This window comes from Acipenser ruthenus, chromosome 19, assembly GCF_902713425.1.
Source record: "Acipenser ruthenus chromosome 19, fAciRut3.2 maternal haplotype, whole genome shotgun sequence".
NCBI classification, from domain to species: domain Eukaryota; kingdom Metazoa; phylum Chordata; class Actinopteri; order Acipenseriformes; family Acipenseridae; genus Acipenser; species Acipenser ruthenus.
Window position 1 is genome coordinate 21,632,643 of NC_081207.1, and position 24,254 is coordinate 21,656,896.

Genomic DNA, 24,254 nt, shown 5'->3' on the forward strand with positions numbered 1-24,254 from the left:
TATATACCTTTTTTAGCAGACTGTGCTGTGTTGCTCTCTTTGACAGCCCACTCCTTTTCAGTGATGAACCATCCGGGCTGTGCCAGTCCTGGGGCTCAGCAGAAGAGTGGTAAAGAGGGAGAGAAATAGAAAGAGTGACGTCAAGTCGTTGTTTCCTGCACTTCGTTCAATGAAGCATGAAGCACTTTGCAATGATGCATTTATGAGGCAAACTGCTCAGCAGCAGTGACTGAGGTAGATTTCAGAAAAAGGGACGTTGTCCAAATAAGTTCTCTAAAAGAGATATGAAGGACGTTTAAGAGCAAAAGAAAAGTTACGAGTAAGAGGACGCCTTTCAGTGCTTGTCTGGTTCATAGCAGCTGCTTGGTGCCCATTCCATACATTCACCTCTCTCTGCACTGTCTGTGTCTACTCAGTTTCAAACTGTGCGCTCTGGTCAAGTAACAAAATAAGCTCAAAATCTAGTAACATGACTAAAATACTGCTTTAGTAAAATATCTTCATGTGGACTTGTGGCAGTGTGGCAGGGAGGGGGTTAAATTGCACCCTGTCAAAATACGTGGGAATGTGGCTGGAGCTGACAAGTGATAAATGATTAAATGATTAATTAGGCTACAGCCAGGGCTGTATAAATAGGGTGATCACAGGTGTTAGTAAGATAGAATGGTTGTGTTCTGTGTTCTGTGTTCTGTGTTTACGTCCGTGTCCATGCTTGTTTACGTTCGTGAGTGTTTTGTATACCCTTTTGTTTTGGTCCTTGTGCCGTTTGTTTTGTTCCTGTCTTTGGTTGTTTGTTTTATTATTTATAATTAAAGTGTGCATTATCGTGTTCAAACCTGCAGTTTCCTTTTCTCAGAGTCTCCTTCCTGGTGAAAACAGCTTGCCAGTGACGCTGTCCTGTCACAGGACTGCTTAAAGAAAAGTTAACTATCTTAATATCATAATATCAGCTGAACTCCTTTGAAAAACATATGTGTGTTTGGCAGGCTGTTCATAAAATCCATGTCAACAATAATGCAAAAAAGGTAGTACAATATATCCCACATTTTGAATGCCTTTATTTATGCTGCACAACTTTATACAATCTATTTAGGTGATTATTTAATTATGTCTGCATACAAAAAAAATGAAAAGAACCAAGAAATCTTCATCAATATCAAACAAGGACTTAGTGAAGGTGTTGCTTTTTTGTTTGGTTATTCTTACAATAGGAAATAGCATTGATGCATCAGCAAGGAAAGTAGGGCATACAGTCAGGCATGGTTGTGATTAAGTGCCAATTAAAATGAGGTGCTGTACCCGGTATCACAAGACTTTGGGGGTCCTGGAGGAGTAGCTACATTATTTGTATTCAGTCCTTGTGCCATTAATGTGTATATGCAATGTGGAATAGTAAAATGAAACTCAAACCAAACGTGAACCTAATCATCAACAAACTAAATTCTGAATGTTGGACCCCATGAACATGAATAGCTAATGTAGAACGTCGTAATAATCTCAGTCTATGAAGATAATTTAGTTAACAACATGTTCTCTCTTTTTTTCTTCACAGAGGCAGATCATCAGGTCACAGCACTCTCTAGGTTCCTCAATACACCTTACGTATCACGTCAATGCAAAGTGCTCCTTATCCTGATCCCAAAGCTGTGTGTTGGCTTTTGCCAGGGTGACAGCGTCGCCAAGATTATAGATCCTATCAGCAGAACTGGGGGAGGGGCTGTCGATTTATTTCATTTTTTGTGTGAGCATTGTGTGGACTGTTCAGCTATTGGTTGACAGCTGGAGAAATCATGTAGTGGACCCTCTGTCGGGGGGGTGGACAGTTTCTTTGGGTCACGATGGTTCTACACACATCACCCTTTTCCAGTGCCTTCCTCAGGTTCCTGCACTCTCTGTCCTGGGGTCTAATTTTCCCATGCTTCTGGTTATTTGACCGATTGCTGGCATCTTTCCTGGCCACAACATATGAGAAGCGTCAGCACTCGGAGGACCCCTGCTACTTCCGTGCACTCTGCATTCTCATCTCTACGCCGCTCTACTTGGCGTTGGTGGTAGCAACACTTCCGTTTGCATTCCTGGGATTCCTACTCTGGGCTCCCCTTCAGGCAGTCAGGAGGCCTTACATCTACTCCGAGTGGGGACGGGCAGACAAGAACCGTGCAGAGCAAGGCAACGCCGGGACAACCATCAATGACTGGAAGGCTTCAGGAAAGAGCTTTTGCTTCTGCTCAGCCAATGTGTGCCTGCTACCAGACTCCTTAGCCCGCTTCAATAACCTCTCAGACACACAAGGCCGAGCCAAGGAGGTGGGAAAGCGGATCAGCAATGGAGCTAGTCGCCCACAGATTAAAATCTACATCGACTCACCCACCAACACCTCTATCAGCGCTGTCAGCTTTACTAGCTTGGTCTCACCCCAGGGAGGTGGAGAGGTACCCAATAAGGTGGCTTCGGTTGCAGGTGGCGTCAGGAGCATGTCTTTAACGGAGTACAAACATGAGAGCAATGGGGAGGCAGAAAAAGAGCCAGAGGAAAGCAGCAGCAGTAATTTGCAGGGACTGGAGCAAGAGAACACCCCTTTAAATGAGCCGGACTCAACTTCAGGGGTTCAGATTAGCATCAGCGCCCCGGTACCCTTGAATGAACAGGAACCAGAGGATGGCCAGACGCCCAATGACAAGCTGAAGGAAGGGGATTCAGGCAGCCTTGACAGCAGAACTGAATCCAGAGATTCCCTGGTAAAGTTCCACATTAGCGACAGCAATGCAGTCAACAACAAGTTGGTGTACCGGGCCTCCATGATCAAGAAGGCTTTGGTCAGGAAGAGGCGACATGCAGACGACTCTTTTGATCATGAGATATCTGCCTTTTTTCCTGCCAACCTGGACTTCCTTTGCCTGCAGGAAGTCTTTGACAAGCGTGCGGCTGAGAAGCTAAAGAACCAGCTGCACCACTACTTCCAGCACGTGATCTACGACGTGGGCTGCTACGCCTGGAAGGGTTGTGGCCCTTTCAAATTCCTCAACAGCGGACTTCTTCTGGCAAGCCGCTACCCTATCCTGGATGCATCATACCGCTGCTTCCCCAATGGACGGGGGGAGGATGCACTGGCGGCCAAGGGGGCTCTTTTCGTCAAGGTAAGTAGTGCCGACAGAGTATATTATTTTTACACTGTATTTTGTGACCTGTTTTTCAAAATCATTTTTTAATCTCAAATAACAGGGTGAGATGCTTTAATAATTAACATTTTATCAGCCAGCTTAATCATGAATTCAGAGCCTGCAGTTTCTTAGGGGTTTCCTGTTGCCTTGTGGGACTGGGGTAATTCAGTTCTCTGCAGCATGCTATTTAATTGTCAAAATGTTTAAATATTCAGAATTGTTTAAATATTACACTGATTCAAGAGTAAGCAGTGTGAATATGATATTTCTGTAGAGATTTGTCTCTAACTACGTGTATTTTTTTTTCCTGGCAGCATAGTTAGTATTTGCAGAAATATTGACAATTGTGTAGATTTCAGAATCAAATTTCTCTCTCCAACATGGCTTTTTTAATTATTTACAAAACACAACTATACATACATTTATTATGATAATATAAATAGCTTAAATTCTAAATGTATTAAAATGTATATTGTTTGAAATCAGTTCACATTTATTTCTTAATATTTGGCTGTTAGAAATAATTTGACTACTGTGAATACAGAATATGTACTGTTTATAAAATGACAATGTATATTAATACACATTTCATTTTAAATGGTTTCATTTGAGAGTGTTGGTCAGCCCTCTGAACTAATATTACTGCTAACGTCACTGTCAACAACACAAGCAGTCCGCATGTTGATGGAGGCTTACAAAAAACAAGCCATGTCAAGCCATGAAAGTTTATCAGACGAATGAGTCATTTTGGAACTACTGCCAAATACCTAAGGCAAAATCCCATTTTGTTTTAGGGTTTTTCTAGCTTGATAGATACTTTGAGACCCAGAAATCCATGTTTTAATTTGATAAGATAGTACAGTATATGTGTAGAGTCTAGAATCTTCTATAGATTATTAGATTTCCTGTAACAAAGCTGGAAACCAAATAGGCTTTTGTGCTTGTATCGTATAAATAATCAAGCTCAGATGAAGCGTGCAATCATTTGATAAAATGCCTTTTATTGATCAACAACTTAAATATCATATACAAAAATATGTACTTTTTCGAAAGAATCTCTTACAGTAATGGTTAACCTAACTAGCTAATTATAGTTGCTGCACCATTAACACAAAAACAAACAAATAAACAAATTATTGTTAGAAAGTTCAATACAGGTCTGTGCTCTGGACAAAACATTGCTAAAAACATTTGCATTTGATGGACTGTTTAGTTTGGAGATAAGTATTTGAAATGAACAAAGTTCCAGGAGGTTTATAGTCAAAACAGAATATTTGTGTGAGTGTAAATGTGCTTATAAACATGCAGCTTTAAAAACAAAAAGACAGGCAGACAGATTGACAGTGTGATAAAGAAGAGGCGAATGAGTTCTTAAAACTGCATGACAAGCCGCTGAATTGTGTTTGAGTGGCCAGTTGTACTGGCAGTGTGAGCACACACTGTTATTGGTCGTTGAGTATACAAACATCATTTACAGCATCCAGCATCACTCCTTAACCTCCTGTATCGATCAGACTCTGCAAGTGCAGTCCTGGCAGAGTGGAGCCTGCTAAGTACAGAAAGTGTTTTGAATACTTAAAACACAGACAAAAACTCTCACTGTTTCCAAATCATTATATTATTACTTTATAGTTTCCCTACTATTAAAAAAAAAAAAAGCTTGAAGATTCCAACAGCATTTGGCTCTCAAAGTGATGTTTTTTTGGACAAAATGATGGACTATGATCAAAAATGCAGACGTGCAATAAACAGACACACAGGAATGGCATTTTAGATGGTACTACCACAGATAGATATATTGATAAGAAAGTGGGATTAAATGAGCAGGGGAAAAGAAAAAACTCGAAGAGATGATTGCATGTTTCTCTTGAGTCCTGGTTTTCCTTCATCTTTGAAACATTCATAGTTTTGATCTTTTATTTACATATTTCACGACTTTTAGGTTTTGTGGAAATTGATTCACGTTACACATTAACTTACAATTTCATGACTTTTCACATTTAAATGATTAATACATATTTCAATAACGTGGCTACTATAGTGTACCTTATGTAATATTTTTAGCGTTAGGCCACCTGCATTCTTAATAATGTTAATTGGGCAATATTCAATAAAACAGTATTGTTTGTAAAATATTGATTATGAAAATACTGTAATTTACAAAATAAGACGTGAAGAGGGCAGTGTTAGAGCATGATCATTAAGGTATTATCTTCTTAATGCTATATTTGTTGAAACTATATTAAATTTAGCTTATTGTCATCATATTTGATCATATTTGAGGATGGCTTAAACATAACCCAAATTAATATTGGATTCAATAGAAGGAAGGTATTCTCCCTCTCCTGCCGTGCTCCCACTCTTATAAAAGTTCACCTAGTTAAACTTGCACAGTAATTTTGCAGTTTTCCCATGCTTTTTTTTATCAATTTTTGCCATTAATTGGGAATTCCTGAATTACAGGAATAGGTGGGTATCATGTATACCCCTATTTGAGACTCAAACTCACTTGATAAAATGTAATCTGGAGCAAGCTGGAAAACCAAAAGAGATTAAAAACAGAGTGTTCCATCCTACAATCCCAACATTTATTTCAATCAAATCAATGCACATTTGAATGCCCTAGATTCTCAGCAAGTCTGCAGATAAGTGATGTTCTTGTTTTTCCATTATCATTTATTTACTACCCCCTCGAGCTCCCCTGCCTTGGGTTCCCATGCCTTTTCACAGAAGCTGTGCTATTTGTGCCCATGTCTGCCTTCACAGCCTTGGCCAGCAGTTAATACCAGCTGCATCTCCCCCTACAGTGACCCTGGACAAACTTGAAGGCTGTTCTTATTGCCTGATTGCAGAAACCTAAGCATGCTTTCACAACACTGTTTGCTGGTCTCCATAGTGTTTAACCAAGCATGCATAAAGTCCTGAATGTTTTATACTGAATAAGAGATCGGCTGACTCAGGTCCTTTCAGATCATTCCTGGCTGTTTGTAAAAATGGGGTTAACTGTGCTGTAGTATGGAAGGGCTGTGGGTTCAGCTCAGCGGTTAAAACAGTTATTAGTTTAAATATCTTAGTGCTTGACTGCTGTGTGGAAGAATTTAGGAGATCGGACCAGAAATTGTGAAATTCAGAACAAAAAAGTATCAAATATGAACTGACTTGAACTCAACCAGAAAAAAAACATTACTCTAAATAAATCATTTTTTGACTCTGCCTGTTTGAACACAATCAAAAATATATTTATTATGGCAGTTGCAACAAAGAATAATTTCCAAAGCTGCTGCATGAAAGAACTCTTTCATGAAAACGCCGGAAGGATCTTTTCATAATTTCATTTTTTAATGAAGCTAGTCGTTGCGTCAAAATATTTCAGCCCCTAACCCCCTCAGAACCAAGATGCACTTGTGAAGTACAGTAGCAGAATGTGTCTGTCGGCCCTGTGTAGACACCTTAGTAGAACCAACTCAAATAAAACTAAAGACAGTTCTGTTACTTGACACAAACCACAGCAGTATCTAGTTAGGCTGGACTTTAATGCAGATTTTACACAAGCTGACTCACCTGCAATTCAGCCCTGTACCGCCACCTCTGTATAACCAAAAAAGACTTGACTTGACCGAAAAATTGAAATTGAAAAAAAACAAAAAAAACAAACACTGGTACCACAGACCCAGTTAATCTTGAAATTGCAATGCAATTTGTTTTGATGGAAACAAAACGCTTACTGTTTCCTTCTTTTGGTAAATTGAATTACATTTTCCCGACCCTGTATCTCCAGGAGATGCCTCATATAATTCCGATTAAATTGTTAACGATAAAGAAAGCTTAATGAAATCGATCTATACCTTGTCACAGGGAAGTACGTTCAAAGCAATAGATGTTTAGTGTGACCCATGTAATAATCTGGGTTGGTTAATTATTCCTAATTAGCCTTGAGTCTAAACGGTCATCTGTTGGCTATAGGACTAAATTGCAGGTGAGCATGTCACAGTCCAATTTGCCATACATTTCTCAAGACGATAGTATAATGCATTTAAACGTTAGGTTTAGCTACAGTCACTTAAAGCTCTGTCACGTCTGTTTAACTGTACTGGTCATCTTTGTGGGGTGTTTTTAAGGGCAGTTGGAGACATAAACATAGGTTACGCAGTTCCAGTGATGCATGTACAATCCGTTATTGACATATAATATAATTGAAATGCTTAATTGGATGCAGTACCGGTGTGGTGAAGTATTTATGACTAATTGTTCACTGTTCTATATTACCGTCCAATGACGCATCAAACACAACTGCAGGGGCAAATTTATTCAAAAGCCTTATCTTAATTTAAGATTTTCAAGTGATGAGTTTACTTGAATACGAATAACTTTTAAAAATAGCTGCAGAAAAAGTCTCAAATGACGAGGAAAATGTACCCTAACCAATCCAACATTCAATTATCACATTTGTCATTCAGTATGGTAGCTTATCTGAGGCTGTGAACAGTTGCCTTAGTGGGATGGGACCAAGTGCGAATGGAGATTACCTTTAAAAAAAAATTAAAGGAGCCTGCTAATAAAAACTGAAGGAGCCTGCTGATATCTTAAACTCTGTCTGTGTCTGTCTCCCTTTAGGTGCATGTGGGATCTACATCTCAGGATCAAAGAATTGTGGGATATATTTCCTGTACTCACCTGCATGCTTCGGCAGGTAAGCCCCTTGGATTCTTCCAGCTGGTTTCACAGACCCGGATTAGCACCAGTCCAGCACTACATTACCTACAGTTGAGACTTTTTCCATGTATCTGCAGTGTCTTCACAATACGAGGGCCATGCTACAGTATGTATCATGATATAGTAAATTCAGTGTAAAACATTAAAAATTACACAATTATTTCCCCATTTGATAGTGCAAGTGTTTGGAATAAAACATGTTTTGGTCACTGTGTCAGCGGTCACTACTGATAATCGTATCATCAAGAAAGATATCGTGTTGGTAAATATTGTACGAATCAATGAATCGGCACACCCCTATTGGGTTGTCCAATAATCTGCTAGTCGGGAGAAACCAGCCTTTAGCCTGAAAAACAAACTGGTGGCAATGTTCCCTGAAATGTTCTATTTTGTTTGGATTTCATGACGTACAAAGAAATGTTTATGCTATAAAAATATTGGTGTAGCTTTATCAGGATGTAGCTAGTAAATTGAGGTCAACAGTAAATTATCATTCCCCCTGCCTGCACTTCACACTTTGAAAATGATTTGCTGCTCCTGCAATAGTTGTGGTGTGAGCCCAGTCATTTATTTTAGGATTAGATCAATTTTGATAGTGTTTGTTGTTACATAAGTGAAGGCCCAAGGTAATATTCAAATATGCACAGTTAACTTTTTAAGTACCACCTGGTTATAGTAACCAAGTGGTGCATAAAATGTAACAGCATTTTCAGACTGTACCCTACACAGACAACATCTTAGCATCTACAAAAGATGGAAGGCACAACCTACTCCTTGAAAAGTGATACTTAAAGTGTTCTAGGACCCAATGCTGTGTTTACAAGAAACACACTGCTTTCCTTTCGGGTGAGACGTAGTTGTAAGTGACTCTGCAGCTGATGCTTAGTACACACACCCTAGTCTATGTAAATCTCCTTGGATTAAGGCGTCTGCTAAATAAACAAATAATAATAATAATAATAATAATAATAATAATAATAATAATTTAGCTTTTGTTTCTAATAGATCCACAAACTGTGTTTTAACTTACGTCTTATGAACTTGTTGATCCTCAAACACAATTTTAAGTTAATAGATGTATATTTTATTTTTGTTAATCTGTCTTTAGTCAGTCATTAACATCTATAATACTGTTTAAATCATGCGGTATAATGTAAATTATATAATTTACCCATTGTGTCGTTAATCTTGCCTCGCTTGAAAAGTCTGGTACCCACAAGAATATTTTCCATATGAATAATGGGATTAGGGCAGTGTTTCATGGCTTAACTATGTGAGTTAGCAACTATGCACTGATGGTTTTTTTTTACTGGTCCATCCTGAATCCTATTTAAATCCCTGGAAATCTGTGAAACCTGACACTCATCAAATTAATTTATCAATTTCCCCTTCCAGGCAGGAACAGCACATCAAACAACTCCACTCTTGCGCTAGTGGCAAATATATGCTGCAGTTGCCATAGCAACCTGTTGAAATCTGCTATGTTACACTTGAGTACTTGCTATTTTTAAACCCGTCATCTCTGACTTTCTCGCCTTACGATGACTGATATTTTTTCTATTTTAGGATCCTCCCCCACATTTTCGTGTCTTTTATTTCTATATTTAGTCTGGCTTCTATTCTTGAAGACAAATGCAATAAAAAAAATATTGGTTTAATATTGTATGACTCATTGCTCTTTAGACTCTCATATGAAAGTTAAATGAATAATCTTGGGTATATGGAGGCTGTTTGTGCGTCTGACTGTTTTCCTGTATTGTAGAGTTTTTCATACAGTACTGTATATCTTGAAAGGCATTTTCAATTGTGAGTATGCTCTTTTGCACATAATTGAGTGTATCATAATCTTTGGGTATATGGAGCCTGTCTATCTGTCCTATCTGTTACGACTGTATTTAACAGGTAAACATGTATTTTGGGAACTGCTTGTTTTATTGTCATCTGCTTTAACTGCCTATAGCTCTAAAATCGGATACTCTGAACTCTGCTAACGAATGTGTTCAGCAAGTTTTATCATTTAAACTTCCGACATTAAAAACTACAGTTGCCAGAAGAGAAAAGATTCTTGCTAACCCCTGGAACAGGGAGTTCTAATCCAGAGCTCCAGTCCTCCCTTTTACTGTCCTGGGGTGGGCTTGTCATGAGTAAACAGGGTGAAATAAGACACAACTGTCAAAGCCCCAGACTTGCCTGGAGAGTTGCCATGTCATCTCAATGTACTCTGGCGTTTATGATGCTAATGTTGCACATCAGCCCAACAGGCTTGACATTGATCATTAGTAAACATGACTCGGAGTCCATTAAAGAAAAGCAGTGCTTCACTTGTGCAGGGCCTGCATAGTTTGCACATTAAAAGGCTTGCTGAACTGACACACAGATCCCTCTGGCACCTGGATTTCAATCATGTTGTTGAAGCTGACACCCTGGTACCCTTCAAGAAGCTGCTTGATGAGATTCTGAGATCAATAAGCTACTAAGAACCAAACAAGCAAGATGGGCCGAATGGTCTCCTCTCGTTTGTAAACTTTCTTATGTTCTTATGATGGCTTAGCAGGTTATGCCTGATGCCCTAGATACCTGGGTTCAAAACCAAATGGTTGAAGGGTTTAAATATGTGTCTTTTATTTATTTTTGTTAACCCAACACTTTTAGCTTTAACAATAATGATACAACTGGAAAACAGTGACTTACAGGGGTGTCTGTAGTAATGAATCAAATCATGTGGTAGTTCAAGGCAAGGCAAACTCTACCGCAGTGATCTTGTGGTGTTGTTTGAAGTGTAAACGGAATACTTTCTTTTTCCAGCAGAGTGCGCCAGAGAGCTTTTAGAGATTTGATGCTGGACTACAGTACTGTATAGTCTTTTGTGCATTCACAAAAAAGATTTTGCAGTACTTAATACAGTAGTTTTTTCTTCTACTGATGTTTAATTTTAATTAGGATTTTTTATGATTGACAAGACTAGTAATGTATAAGATAGTCTGTGTTGTTTAAAATAAATAAATAAATACTTAAAAGTGCATATTAAGTATTATGTAAATGGCAATGTTGTTCATGGTAAAATGAAAAAATATATACAACATTAAAAAACTTTTAGTATGGCCCATATCATTTTCTTGGTTACCTCATGCAGTTCCTATATCAGATAGATGCAATTGTTTGGCCGAGCTTAATGACACCTGTTAGGGACATTTTTGTGTGTGCACCCTAATAATTTTGGCAAGTTCAAAGGTACATTTTCAGAGATTAATTAAATAATGGTATAACATGTATTTAATGTCATATTTCTATTTCCATTTCATTTATGTGACCAAGCATGTTCCATTTAAGTTGAAAAACCATAAATACTAAAGCTAAATAATCACACTTGAACTCAAGAAGACCCTTATGATGTGGTGGGGGGGGGGGGGGGGGGGGGTTCTGTACACAGAAATGGGTGACATTTTTGTCATATTTTATCTAACAAATAAAACCATAGATGCTTTGACATTTCAACATAGTTCTATTAAATGTTTAGTTCTATTAAATACAGCTCTTAAGATATTTGCTGCTCACTAGATAAGAATCAAATGCCATTTTTTATATGGCTGTTCCTAAGGTGCTCCTCCTGGTAATAAAATATATATATATTAAAAAGTTTTCCACCTTCTGTATTCACAGCGGACTGTGCAGTTCGTTGTGAGCAGCTTGATCTGCTTGTCGACTGGCAGTCCGAATTCATAAAATCTACCTCCCGTCCTGCTGGGGCAGACAGTCCTGAGGACATGGTGGCATTCAACGTGATTTGTGGGGACCTGAATTTCGACAACTGCTCATCAGGTGAATTCCACATGGAAATACAATATTTTGTTAGCCCTGTGTACTTTAAACACTACTTGTTTCAGTCTACCCATGTGCTTCCTACTGCAGCGTGAGACATGCAATGTCTTTCTGTCTTTGTATGTGAATGACTGCAAGATAATTCAGCTGTATAAGAAAAAGGCTAGTATCAATATGTATGCAAGTGTGGAATAAAGAGCTTGCATTGAATTCCATATTCAACACATTCTGAACACAAGCCCTCCTCCCACACACACATACACAAACAATAACACATGCAAGCATCTTACATCTTCCGTACTTCTTATTATTTTCCCACAGAGGACAAGCTGGAGCAGCAGCACTCCCTGTTCACCCGCTACAAGGACCCCTGCCGACTGGGACCTGGGGAGGACAAACCGTGGGTCGTGGGTAAGTCCAGGTTTAAGTGTCTGTCTCACACAGCCTGTCAGTGTCCACGTGGCCATCCCCTTACCATTGTCTTTCTTTCCTCCCAGTTTTACAAATATTAAATACTCAGACATAAAAGTTGTATTTTCAGTGAAGTTTGAAATGAAAAAAAAAATGTATGTTGGGCCACAAGTAGCCTTTATTCAATTTTTTTTTAAAATAATAACATATGTGGATAAAAAACACATTTAAAACCTACATTATTATTATTAGTAGTAGTAGTAGTAGTAGTAATAGTAGTAGTAATATTAGTACAGTGCAGTCTGTTTATAAGAATCATATCATTCCCGGGTGTTTTGATTCTTATGAGAATGATAAGAGCTTGTTCCCTGGCTGTAATGTAATGGGTTGACCACTAGATGTCACGAGTTCCCACATGTATGCACACCCATGAAAAATCCACAGCTGCTTTCCTTAACGACTTATGGATAATAGTCAATTGGTTAACTGCTCGTTAAAGTTAACAACACCTTGATAGAAATGGCTTAGCTGATAGCTTTGTGATTGGTGTATAGAGGCGTAAGGAAGCAGAAGTAACAAAAAGAAACCATAACTCGAGTAAGAGATCTAGTGTTCGTTCCACACAAAGTACTGTTAGTTAGTGCGCAGCGTAAGAAAAATAAAACCATCACTGGTTTAAAACTGTAAATCAAGACTCCAGCCTGATCATTTACACTGTCCTCGGCCACTCTGTCACATTACAATTAGCAAAAGCGTGCCATCAGCAGTTTAAATACAGTATACAGATGTCAATGCTGCTCAATCACTGAGGACAATACATCAAAACAAGTCTTCGTGGGTAAGCAGCTTGTTATACGATCACGCTTATGACTTGTGTTTACACAAGGCTGCAGAATCCTATTTTACTACAGTATACTTGAGAAGCGATCGTGCCTAGTGCCTAGTTTAACTGCTGTGCGGTGTTACGTGTAATGGCCTTTGAATTAAAATGACATTACAGTACAGTATTTTACCGGCAGGACTACCACTGCATTTAAACATCTATGGCTTACTTATTTTCTGTTGTGATGCAAATCTCACAGTTTTTCATTAAACAGAGGTGCAAAGCCGTCTACATGCATATCACACAATAACACTGCTGTACTCAGTATGTATTCAATGAACGTGTATTCACTTTATTTAAACACATTTTCACTAACAGAGAACACAAAAAACATACCAGCACAATGCAGTGGCGCAGTCATGTTTGATTACAAACAATGCAGTGTTTCCTGCACCATTGCACTATCCATGCTGCGATCATTATTGGCTGTACACATCATTGCACTTGATCAAGGATCGTATTACATGTAGTCAGTTTGCCCTGAAATGATTCTTATAAGTGGATTGCTTGGTTCTTACAAGCGGATTATTTTACATTAGTTGGTATAGGAATGATTTGGTCCCAGTGGTTTTGATCATGCTATGCAGTTAGTTCTTATATCAGTGATTCTTATAAACGGACTGCAATGTAGTATTAGTATTAGTATTATTTTTATTGTCATTGTAATACATGGTACTTCTCTAAGTCTGTGGATCTTTGCAGGAACACTCCTGGATCCATCTGGGCTCTATGATGAAGAAGTCAGTTCTCCAGAGAATCTACAAAAGTAAGTTCCTAGCAGAGGTTTCTGTTTTCCCATGTACTGTCAGGTATTCTACACCTTCTCAGTTCAGGGCACCTCAAAGCAGAGGTATTTCTACACACACTCTCTCATCACTAAATAAACATTTCAAATGCAGAAATGTTAAGAATATTTATGAACCAGAGGAGATCATTCGGCCCATCAGTGTTGTCCAGTTTCTAGAAGCTGATTGATCTCAAAACTTTGTCAAGCTGGGTCTTAAAGTATCCCAGTTGTTCAGCATCAAAAACATGGGGATGTAACCCGGTCCATACCGTCCTGTCAGAAGGATGGCTGTAGTGGTGACGTCAGACCTGTAACAGAAACACACAGAGTGGTGAGTGAATTGTGAATCAAATGCGCTGGTGCGCCGGTTTATTGTAAAACAGAAAATAAAAAAAAACACAAAATACTGAAAAAAACCAACGGCGCGGTGGGCAAAAAAAAAAAATAGACAGACAAACAAACGGCGGACAAACCACAAAACAAGTATTGCGCGAGTCCTCCCGCACGAGTAGAATTTGTTTTGCTTTTAGTTTTAAATTATTTTCTTCTTCTCTCTCCGGTTCTCCACATAACCCTACATTATAACCTGTGCACTTATATATACACCAACAATAACACACTACATACAACAGATACACATAAAATACACATAGGGGCGGGACACACTGCCACACCTCCCCACTCTCTGTGTAAATAAGTGTCTCCTGTCCTCTGTCCTAATGCTATCTCCACTTCATTTTGTTATTACTCTTGTTAAGATTTCCATTCACTTATTTTGTTATTGCCAGAATCATGGAGAATGAAGAGGGGAGAAAGGAATATCTGGTATATCCGACCAACAAGAACCACGGCTCCAATCAAAAGGGTCGGAAGTTACCACTCAAGGGCAGTGGGAGGAGAATTGACTACATATTGTACACCGAGGAAGGACTTCAGCCTGAATGGAAAGTGGTATGTTCCATTCATTCATAGATCAAAAGTAGATACAAAAGTGACATGCAGGTCTGGTTAACCATTTCCTATAATGAACAGCTACTATAGTGTCAACTTTTTTTGAGTCATGATTTATCTCTGGTTTAAGTGCTATTTATTATGCAGTTTGTTTTGTTAATGTGTCTAATAAAAGCCTTACTGTATTAAACTGTAGCCAGTCATTTAGATTTTTACAGGCTAGGGAATGTAAATGTAATGATAAACCAAATATAGCATTGGGCATTAATCTCAGTAATCAAGACACAGCATTTCATTTCTTTTTTACAATTATAATTAGGACTTATGATTTTCGGTTTTAACCGATAAAACCTGATAAAAAAACTCCCCCGATACAAAAAAAAAATGAAATCGGTGGATAGCCAATAAACACCGGAAAACACCGGAAAAACTGTGGAAATGGTTAATCAATTCACGTTGACTTTACCCTTTTTCCATTAAAAAATAAAAACTACTACAAAAATAATAATAAATACATTTCACAGTGCTGCTGGGCAATGTCCCGCCTTCCTGACTTGCATCTATCATTGATTCGTTCTGAATACTTCAAACCCGCCCCAACTACTGAGTGACAGCACATTCCTACATTTCTATTGGAGACTCCGTTTGCGAGATTTAAAATAAGATTACAATCAGGATGGAGGCTTGTTAGCGGGATTTAAAGCTGTAGTACAGTTAAGATACAGAGGTTTTAAAACAGAATTGTGGTGAAATGTACAAAAATGCCTACACACAAAAACCCCAGAAGAATGTGCCCGTGACCATAGGGATTTTGTTGTGGAAAACAGCAAAGGAAAGAAGGTACAACTTAAGTGTGCAAGTACTGTCGAGTTACCATACATATTTTGACGGGGGGGAATGCTCAAGCATTTTGGAAAGTAACCAAAAACACTAATTTCATACAGGATATCAAAAAATTGATTTACGTAAAACTCGAAAATAGCTAAAAATAAGCACCGATAAATACGATTAATAAAACCTGGAAAACAGAAGCCCTAATTATTTTTTTTAAACTCAAGCAAGTATGTTGGATTACAAAGAGGCCTGTGACAGGAGAAGATTTTATTCAAAACAATTAGTTGAAAACATTTTAATAATGTGCTTGTTTTTATGAAACAAGCGCTCATGTTGTTAGGGAGGATGGCAGTTAGGTTTACTGTGACAGGGAAAGGAGGCGTACAGATTCGGGATACACTAGTAGCAATGTTTTACTCATATAATAATTATTGTCTAGTTAATTGCCTCGTTATGCTCTCTTGCACATAGCAATAAACTAAATGAAAGTCTTTCTTCAGCTATTTACCGTGGTGTGTCATGTGATGCCATCTTAAGCGGTTCACAATTGTCCCCTTACATCTTATTAAAGCACAAAAGATAAACTCAGGAACCAGCTTAAAAATATCCTAAGCATGAAAACCCAAACAAACAGCTCTCGCTAGCAATAAAGAAACATAATAACCATCATATTAAAGGAATGTTTCGCTGTGAGTCACTCCAGCTGAGGGGCTGCAGTACAGGCTCCAGGAAACTGCACAGGCTGAAAAACAATTCACTCAACACAAACGTCCATACCAGTAACAAAAACATTTTACTCATCCATTCCTGTCTCGTTACCCAAAACCTACACACAGACTACAGGTGAAAAAAGTAATACGTAACTTGAACATGTGTACACTAAACCAAAGCTGTTATTACTTTTCTTACATAGAGAAAAAGTGTCAGACAATTACCATTCAAATATTGACAGGACTTATAGTATATATATATAAAAAAATATTCTGTTTACTTTGATGCCTTCTGTTCATTGTAACCACTGAAGGAAATACAAAAGTTTGTTTCACCCATATCTTTTCAAACAGCATTTTTGTTTTTTACTGTATGTGCTGCCCTCTACTGAGAAAAGAGAACAATTCCCCTTTACTACCTTTATAATAGGGCAATACAGGGCTGTATTCACAAAGCATATATTGTTTATGTTTTAGATTTTTACTCACAATAAGATATTTTTGTATTTTAATTGACTGTGTACTAATCCATATAAAAAGTATTATGGTTCTGCACAGCAAAAAAAAAATAGACAGTAAAATACTACAGTTCATAGTATATCATAGGTTACCAGAAGGTATTTGTGTAAAAAAATAATGTAATTGTATGTAAAAATAATGTGATATCTTGTAACAATTGTAAGTCGCCCTGGATAAGGGCATCTACTAAGAAATAAATAATGTAATGTAATGTAATGTAATGTATTTTGGGTGGTACTGTAACGATTAACTGGGGTGTATTTCTTGTATTCTGTCCCTTCAGGATATTGAAGAGTTTAGCTTCATCACCCAATTGGCAGGGCTGACCGATCACCTGCCTGTATCAATGCGTCTGACAGTCTCAACCGGAGAGGAGGAACCTTAGAAACACAGAGAGACTGAGAAAACAAGAGAGAGACAAATGGGGGGAGAGGGGCAGACTGTTCAGGAGAACACTGCTCAGCAGGAGACTTGAAGCAAAGACAAGAGAGGAGGGTAGAACTTTCTTACAGTGCCTGGCAGGCAAGCTTACCCCAACCTTGCACCTCTTTTAAGGCCACATTTTGTTTGGCTAACCTATTGTGATGTTACATGGACGGAAGAGGCTATCCAGACTGTTTCTTATTGCCAGGCCCTGGCTTCTTTTTTGGGCATACTCAAGGAGGACTCTTTGAGACCGCAAAGACGAGAGAAGGAGAACACCTTATCCATTTCGTTGGACCAGTGCCATTATTATAATTATTATCAACACAGAAAGTTATTTTCTACCAGTAGATAGCACAATTCAGTTTGTAACACATCTGCAGCTAAATGTTTTCTGTTTTCTTTGTCGCATTCTTTTGAAGTCTCAAAAACGTTTCCTTTTTTTAAAACATAAATCTTTAAATGTTAATGCTAGCATGCTGTTGGAATGAGATGAAGTTGCATGCAACACAAAGTAGGTAGTACTCCCTAGCAACAGGAATGTTTTCATTGGTTCAGCAGTGGCAAAATCCTCCTTTCTGATTGGAAAGCCAATTGCTGGGCAGCATCTGTTCCCTTCCCACAATCTGCAGGGGAACTTCTTTGCCAAACTTTTTAGAATTTACATAGTGTTGCCTAATTCTGACTCCAAAAACATCTCAAATTTAATTCTGGGAGCTTTATGCTTTTTTTGGAAGCTCTATCCCAATAGCACAATCTTTGGCATGTGTCCCTCGTGACTAAGGGATGAGATGTGTAGTCTGTGTGTCCCTCTGTTAGTGCTTCATTTCCATATCCTTGTCTCCAAGGTGCTGGTAAGACCAGTTCAGTGGTGTGATGTGCTGTCATGGTGCTACTGTGCGAGATGTAGCGTATTTTCAAAAACAAAACGATTAACGCATAGTGCAAAGAAAGTAAACCCAAGGGATTCAATTAGGAAGAGCAGGGAAAAAAAGTATTTTGTGATTGCACATTGCATTGTTTGTTATGCTATGCAAATTCCCAGGTGAACAAACCTTATAGAATTGCCAAAAAATCTAACAATATGTAGAGGGAGATTTAATATGTTTTTCTGGTATTTTATTGGATATTCTATTGTTTTTAGGCATCCCCATAAAGGAACTGCCTTGTTTTTGTAAATCTACCTAAGGTGCCACTATCACAGCTCGTGGGTCCTGTTCACAAAACTGTTAAGATTGCTTTGTGGGGGCTCCCGAGTGGCGCATCTAATAAAGGCGCTCCTTGTGGAGTGTAGGATGTGCCCTATAGTCTGGACATCACAAGTTCAAGTCCAGGCTATTCCGACCGAGGACGGGAGCTTCCAGGGGGCGGCGCTCAATTGGCCGAGCGCCACCCGGGGGGAGGGAGGGTTAGGTCAGCCAGGGTGTCCTCGGCTCACCGCGCACCAGTGACCCCTGTAGTCTGGCCGGGCGCCTGCGGGCTTGCCTGTAAGCTGTCCCGAGAGCTGCGCTGTCCTCCGACGCTGTAGCTCTTGGATGGCTGCATGGTGAGTCCGCAGTGTGAAAAACAGCGGTCGGCTGACGGCACACGCTTCGGAGGACAGCATGTGTTCGTCTTCGCCCTCCCGAGTCAGCGCAGGGGTGGTAGTGGTGAGCTGAGCCTAAAAATAACTGGCCATTCCAAATTGGGGAGAAAATAATAAAAAAAATAATTGGCAAGGTCTAAATTAAAAAAAAAAAAAAAAAGATTGCTTTGTTTTTCTCAAGCCAATTTTGATTAATTAAAACAAGTTTGCAGTTCAGAAAATCTTTTTCAACTGTTTTAGAGAGAGAAGTTTATTCTCACTTATTTTCAAAGCACTTTTAACCTTAGAGAACCACTCTCAAAGTTTTGAATAGGGCCTACATCTCATAAACTGTTAAGATATGGCTTCGTATTTTCAGTGTTTTGGAAACTCCTCAGGCAAAATGTAAGATACCGTTTTACCTGTGACCTGATATAGCTGACAGAATTTGATCATGTGAGTTTTGGTTTCAAGATGACAATTACCAAGTGTTTTGTGATACCTGCTTGTTCAGTACACCTGTATTACATGTTTCTCAAGGTCAGGTTTGATCATGGGTATCGTCCTATAGAAAGTATGTCCATTTTGTAGATGCAGCAGCTGCCTCATATCTTTATAAATACCATAATTTTAAGGTAAATATGTCAGTGACTTGTCCTTGTCTTCTGACCAGTTATTTTTTGCTGCCTCATTGAGGTCATCTGACTTTTTAGGTTTCAGCCTCACAGACAGCATATGTTGATATATTGTCTTAATATTTGGTATCCATTTGTATTCTATTATTGTCTGAGTAAAGTTCCATTATGGTTAACATTAATCTACTGCTGGTAATATCAGTAGTAGAGACCACACTTCACATTTGGCACAAAGCTGTTTACAAGCCAAAAGTGCTTTATGAGCCCCCCTGAGCTTATCGTTTGTCCAGTTACACACATTTCTGGTTGTATGTGGTGTTTTAGTTACTTGGTATTGACTGTCAAAGTCATACATTATAAAATCTCAGTAGCACAGGTCATTACAGTCATGGTTCTGGTAGCATTTGCAGTGTTTATATTTTATTATTATGGAAACTGATACATCACATCAGCAAGAAGCATGGTTACGAAAATGATGCACTAGAGGATGGATTGTATTATGTGTTTACCATTGATTCCTGTGGGAAGGAATGAGACTCACGCAGAAGGAAACCAATCAGTGAAATGTCCTGTTTATGGTCTGCATGCTCTTTGTACGATACTCTAAAAAGCTTTTAATCTTTCCTAAGATACTGTAGAACATACTTTTTTTTTTTTTTTTTTTTTTAAATGATCCTGAATAGTCAGGAACAGCTTTGTTATGAATGGTAGAGTGATGTTTTATAGCCTATCGTTATACAAAGTATATTTCTTCTGCTTTTTAAAACTATTTCATCTTCTGTCTGTGTGTTTATTTCATTTGGTTTTCCACCAAAACACCAAGTAGTTGGGCAAACTGGATTTTTTGGGGACAGTGTGTGGTTAGCATGCAGAGGCATCGCATACACCTTTATGGTACAACGGCATTACTGTACTCACAGTAAGCAGTGTTCCAGTTTTGATCCTTAAAGCATAATCATGGTACAAAAGTAAATCTGAAGGAATCCATCAAAGAGTTGAGAAAACTTGTTGTAAAGCATGTTTTTAAAGCCTATAAATATTCACTTTGAACAATAGTTCAAAGTATATGACTAACACATACAAGTAAAAAACAGGTTTAGGACAAAAGCAGAAACACCTGTGCTACAGTATGCAGCATATTTGTTGCGTGAACACATTATTCCTCACATCACTGATGTATCTGTTAAGCAAATCCATGGCATTTACTCTGCAATATAAAAAGGTTTCTTGCACATTTTACAAACGAGTATCAAAAGTGATGATTGTAGAATTCCACTTCAACTTTCCTTAGGGAGGCAGTATTTATTAAGTATAAATGTATCCCTTCAGAACTACTTAAAACACCTGCAAGTGACAGCATTATGACTTTTGTAAACATGTAAACTACCTGCATTAACCTGAAAGGCACCGTTTAAACGTTCCACAAGAGGAAGAAAATGACAATGTTGACATTGCACGATAAACAAGCAAGGCGATTTACAGCCTCCGAGTATTCATTTGGCAGGAAATGGACTAGTTTCTTAAGCGCTTGTATACTTGTGCTTGCATGCAAATGTGTAAAGAAATACAGCTACAGTCTTTGCTAGGTATTAATAATGAACTATTCAGTTATGTGATTGAAACATAATACACATACAGGAGAGATAAAGATGATACAGACTTTCTTGCTGCTTAAAGTTAGTTTATAGCTGCAACAGGGGGTCTTAGTACTTACTATTTTAGTTGTGGGTGTCCACTGAATGATGAGAGAGCAAGACAGAGGGATGCAGTTGATAATGCCACTCAGGCATCCAAGTTTTATTCAAGTAAACAAAAAAGTTGCAGTGACAGGTGGCCACCACTAGGGTACCAGCAATAATAACCAACACAGTGTAATCAAAATAAGAACCCCAAAAATGCAAAACAAAATTCAGTGAGAAAACAGCTAAAAACAAGTTTGCCAAACACTGGCTTAGCGCTGCTCCCACTAAAAGTGAGGTCCCACTCCAGAACCTACTCTAACACACTAAAATAAACTGCTGTGGGATCAAAATCCCCTAAATTAATCCCTACACAATTAATTCACCCTGCCTCCACACAGTAGTGAGACTACACATTTGCTAGAACTAGAACAAAAGAACTGGCTTTCCAGTTCCTTTTTTATATCATGTGGCTGGGCTTAATTGATCATCAATTAGTCAATTAAGCCCCAGCCATATTCCGCACATGGATTTGGCAGAGTTGGAATTAACCCCATCCCTGCCAAACTTAAATTCAAAACTTTCCGACTTTGTGTACAACTGCAAAAACCTGCCATATCTAGTGCACACTTATTCATTAAAAAAAAAAAAAAACTATACATATACACAACAATACATTATTTACATGTGCAGTACTTTTGCCATGCCACAATAGCTTATGGATTTTCTAAATGTTTATTACGAGTAAACTAAACAGAGACGTGGCAGCCTTAGTTATGACAGGTAATTGTTTGTCCAGTCATAAAATATCCCTCTACAAGTGTATAAATAATAGTTGTAAGTAAACTATATCAAGAAGAGCACAATGAAAACCATTCAAGCACTTCATATTTAGACTACAACAGTACAGTTCAAAAAGGGCACCATAAACTACATTTACAGTATACTGAAAAACCTCTAGTACCAAATGTTCATGGAAAGTTTCTTCAAGCAGTTCTGAAAATATAGTCTATCCAATCAGAACTCATGCCTAAGAAAGATCACCTTCACCTAGGTTTACAATTCTGGTGCTTAGGAACATCCATAACAAGCCCTCATTAATAAGGATGTCAAGATATACAAGAATTGAAGGTCAAGTAAAAAAAATAACACTGGTGTTTGCCGCTGGCGGCGTTTTGAGAAAAAAGACACAGATGACATATTATTTTTATAATTTTTTTTTATCAACTTTTAAAAAGTATTTACAGTATTTGTTAATAGACAGTTTGATCAAACAACTTTTTTTTTTGTTAAAGAAATCACTTAATACTGTACCACTGTTCTATTGTCCCACATCCAGTCATGTTGGGATTAATACTGAAAGTCTTGTAGAATATACTATATAAATTACAGTGTTCTATATTTACAGCAGTACACACTTTAGGTATAATCCATTGTAAAAAAAATAGTCCATTATAAAAAATGGCATAACAATTTCGTATTACAAGTACAGTGAATTACAAACATATATTCCACTCTGCAATCACCTTTTGTGTGCTACAGAACTGAATGCTGTTGTCATTCATAGGACACTGATACATTTTTGAGCTTCCTGAGTAGGGTTAAACACAACAAACCAGCAGAGGGTTTTAATTGTGTTCTCTTTACAAACTATTGCACTGCAATAAATACTTGGTGAAAGTGGTCCTGGACAGTATACTGAATATCATTTGGTTAAAATGAACTGATCTGCACAGATTAATGCTTTTGTTTCCTGAGGGCGAACCTGCCTGCTGGGTTTTACTTTTCTGACAGTTTTTGAATTTCTTTTTTCACCCAATCTTCTTCGGGCTCAGCACAGAAACGGAAACCACGTTGTGTTGTAAACCTGTAAAAAGAGACAATTTATATTAACAGATGGATTCTAATTGTGTTAGAACTATGCAGCTATGCAGGGCTGTGCCTAAGTGGGACACCCCAAGACACACTAGTAGTTTAAGGTAGGATTTCAGGCAAAATTGGAGGCACTGTTTAAATGTATGTATTAAACATCTTATCGAGCATGTGGAAGTGTACAAGTTAGTTCTGCTTAACCCAGGTAATCAAACCAAGGTTTCAGGAAGTCCTTAACAACAACATGTTACATTTCAAGTGATCTATCTTAAGTAGTAGCTCATCAGTTTATATTATTCTATCCTGCACGTTACAAATCCCTTGAGAACAGCATTGCCTGGCAAAATGAGAAAAGGATGAACATGATTGTTTTGATACACAATATAAATGTATGCTTTGCCATCAGCTTTCTCCTTATTAATTAATGTATTTGTGGGGGTGGGGGGGGTCACTTACACAACAACATTTCTGGTGCAACCACTTGAAAGGAAAAAGCTTTCAATTTTGGCCTTTATCACCTTCGCTTTCATCACTTTGCAGGAACAAATTTGCTTTGAATGATTCACAGAACGAGCTAAAAAAAAAAGAGAGAGAAACAAATGTATTAGTTATTATAAAGCATTTAGTTTCATTTAATTTCATATAAAAATAAAAAAAATTGTACAACCAAGGTGCTATAAAATGACCCCCAAAACAATTAAATATCTTGCCCAGTACAGTAGAATCCCATTCAATAAGCTCCCAGAGTGCATTTACATTTACCTCACAAACTTCCAATAACACCATGCAATTTCACAACCCAGTCCCCCAGAAATCTCACTTTCGTAAGCGCATTCTCTCCTATCCTCACACCCCAGAAATATTACCCCATAAGACAAATCTAATAACCAATAAAACCAATAAAAACAAGCCTCACGTTGTGACTTGGCTGCTTGGAGACAGAGAGCCAGCAGCAGGGTAGCCAATAGTAGAGCCTTGTATGAGATCATCTTGGTCATCTTGTCTGAAGAGTCTTGATTGCTTTTGCAGAGTGAAGAATTAGAGGCAACATTCACAATTTATAGAAGGAGACCCTCTGTCAAAATGCATGGGAACAGTCTTTTGTAGAAAAAAAACAGTACATTCTAAGTAATGAAATTACTAGAATAAATTGTTCAGTTCTGAGAATTTAAGAGGAAGTTCTGTAATAAAACTATGATACTCACTTCATACATTAGAGGGAAGCAAATGTAACCCTATGAAGCTGCCTGTGTCCCAAATATACAGGACCAGACTTTATTGAAAACCTGTTAT

At 38.1% G+C, this 24,254-nt stretch overlaps 2 protein-coding genes across 3 annotated transcripts in view; one reads left to right on the forward strand and one right to left on the reverse strand.

Moving 5' to 3' along the window:
• The window catches only part of smpd3 (sphingomyelin phosphodiesterase 3), a 43,535-nt gene extending 23,346 nt beyond the window's left edge, over positions 1-20,189 (forward strand). For both annotated transcript variants that reach the window (XM_034040701.3, XM_034040700.3), the window contains exons 2-8: positions 1,553-3,137; positions 7,776-7,851; positions 11,535-11,693; positions 12,015-12,104; positions 13,690-13,753; positions 14,563-14,725; positions 17,072-20,189. In XM_034040701.3, coding sequence (XP_033896592.2) covers positions 1,839-3,137; positions 7,776-7,851; positions 11,535-11,693; positions 12,015-12,104; positions 13,690-13,753; positions 14,563-14,725; positions 17,072-17,173 — 1,953 coding nt within the window. In that variant the 5' untranslated portion in view covers positions 1,553-1,838 and the 3' untranslated portion in view covers positions 17,174-20,189. The remainder of the gene's footprint in view (positions 1-1,552; positions 3,138-7,775; positions 7,852-11,534; positions 11,694-12,014; positions 12,105-13,689; positions 13,754-14,562; positions 14,726-17,071) is intronic.
• A 2,572-nt stretch (positions 20,190-22,761) lies between these two features.
• LOC117424077 (eotaxin-like) lies at positions 22,762-24,035 on the reverse strand. The gene is made up of 3 exons (XM_058992617.1): positions 23,878-24,035; positions 23,418-23,535; positions 22,762-22,956 (listed from the first exon to the last, which is right to left on the reverse strand). The coding sequence occupies exons 1-3, from the start codon at positions 23,957-23,959 to the stop codon at positions 22,869-22,871; spliced, it is 288 nt and encodes a 95-aa protein (XP_058848600.1). The 5' UTR covers positions 23,960-24,035; the 3' UTR covers positions 22,762-22,868.
• Positions 24,036-24,254: the final 219 nt, after the last annotated feature.

Coding starts and splice junctions, on each gene's coding strand:
- LOC117424077 (XM_058992617.1), bottom strand. CDS start 23,959: ATGACCAAGATGATCTCATACAAGGCTCTACTATTGGCTACCCTGCTG. Junction 23,536..23,877: donor CCAAGCAGCCAAGTCACAAC/GTGAGGCTTGTT, acceptor TTTTTTTTTTAG/CTCGTTCTGTGAATCATTCA. Junction 22,957..23,417: donor TGCACCAGAAATGTTGTTGT/GTAAGTGACCCC, acceptor CTCTTTTTACAG/GTTTACAACACAACGTGGTT.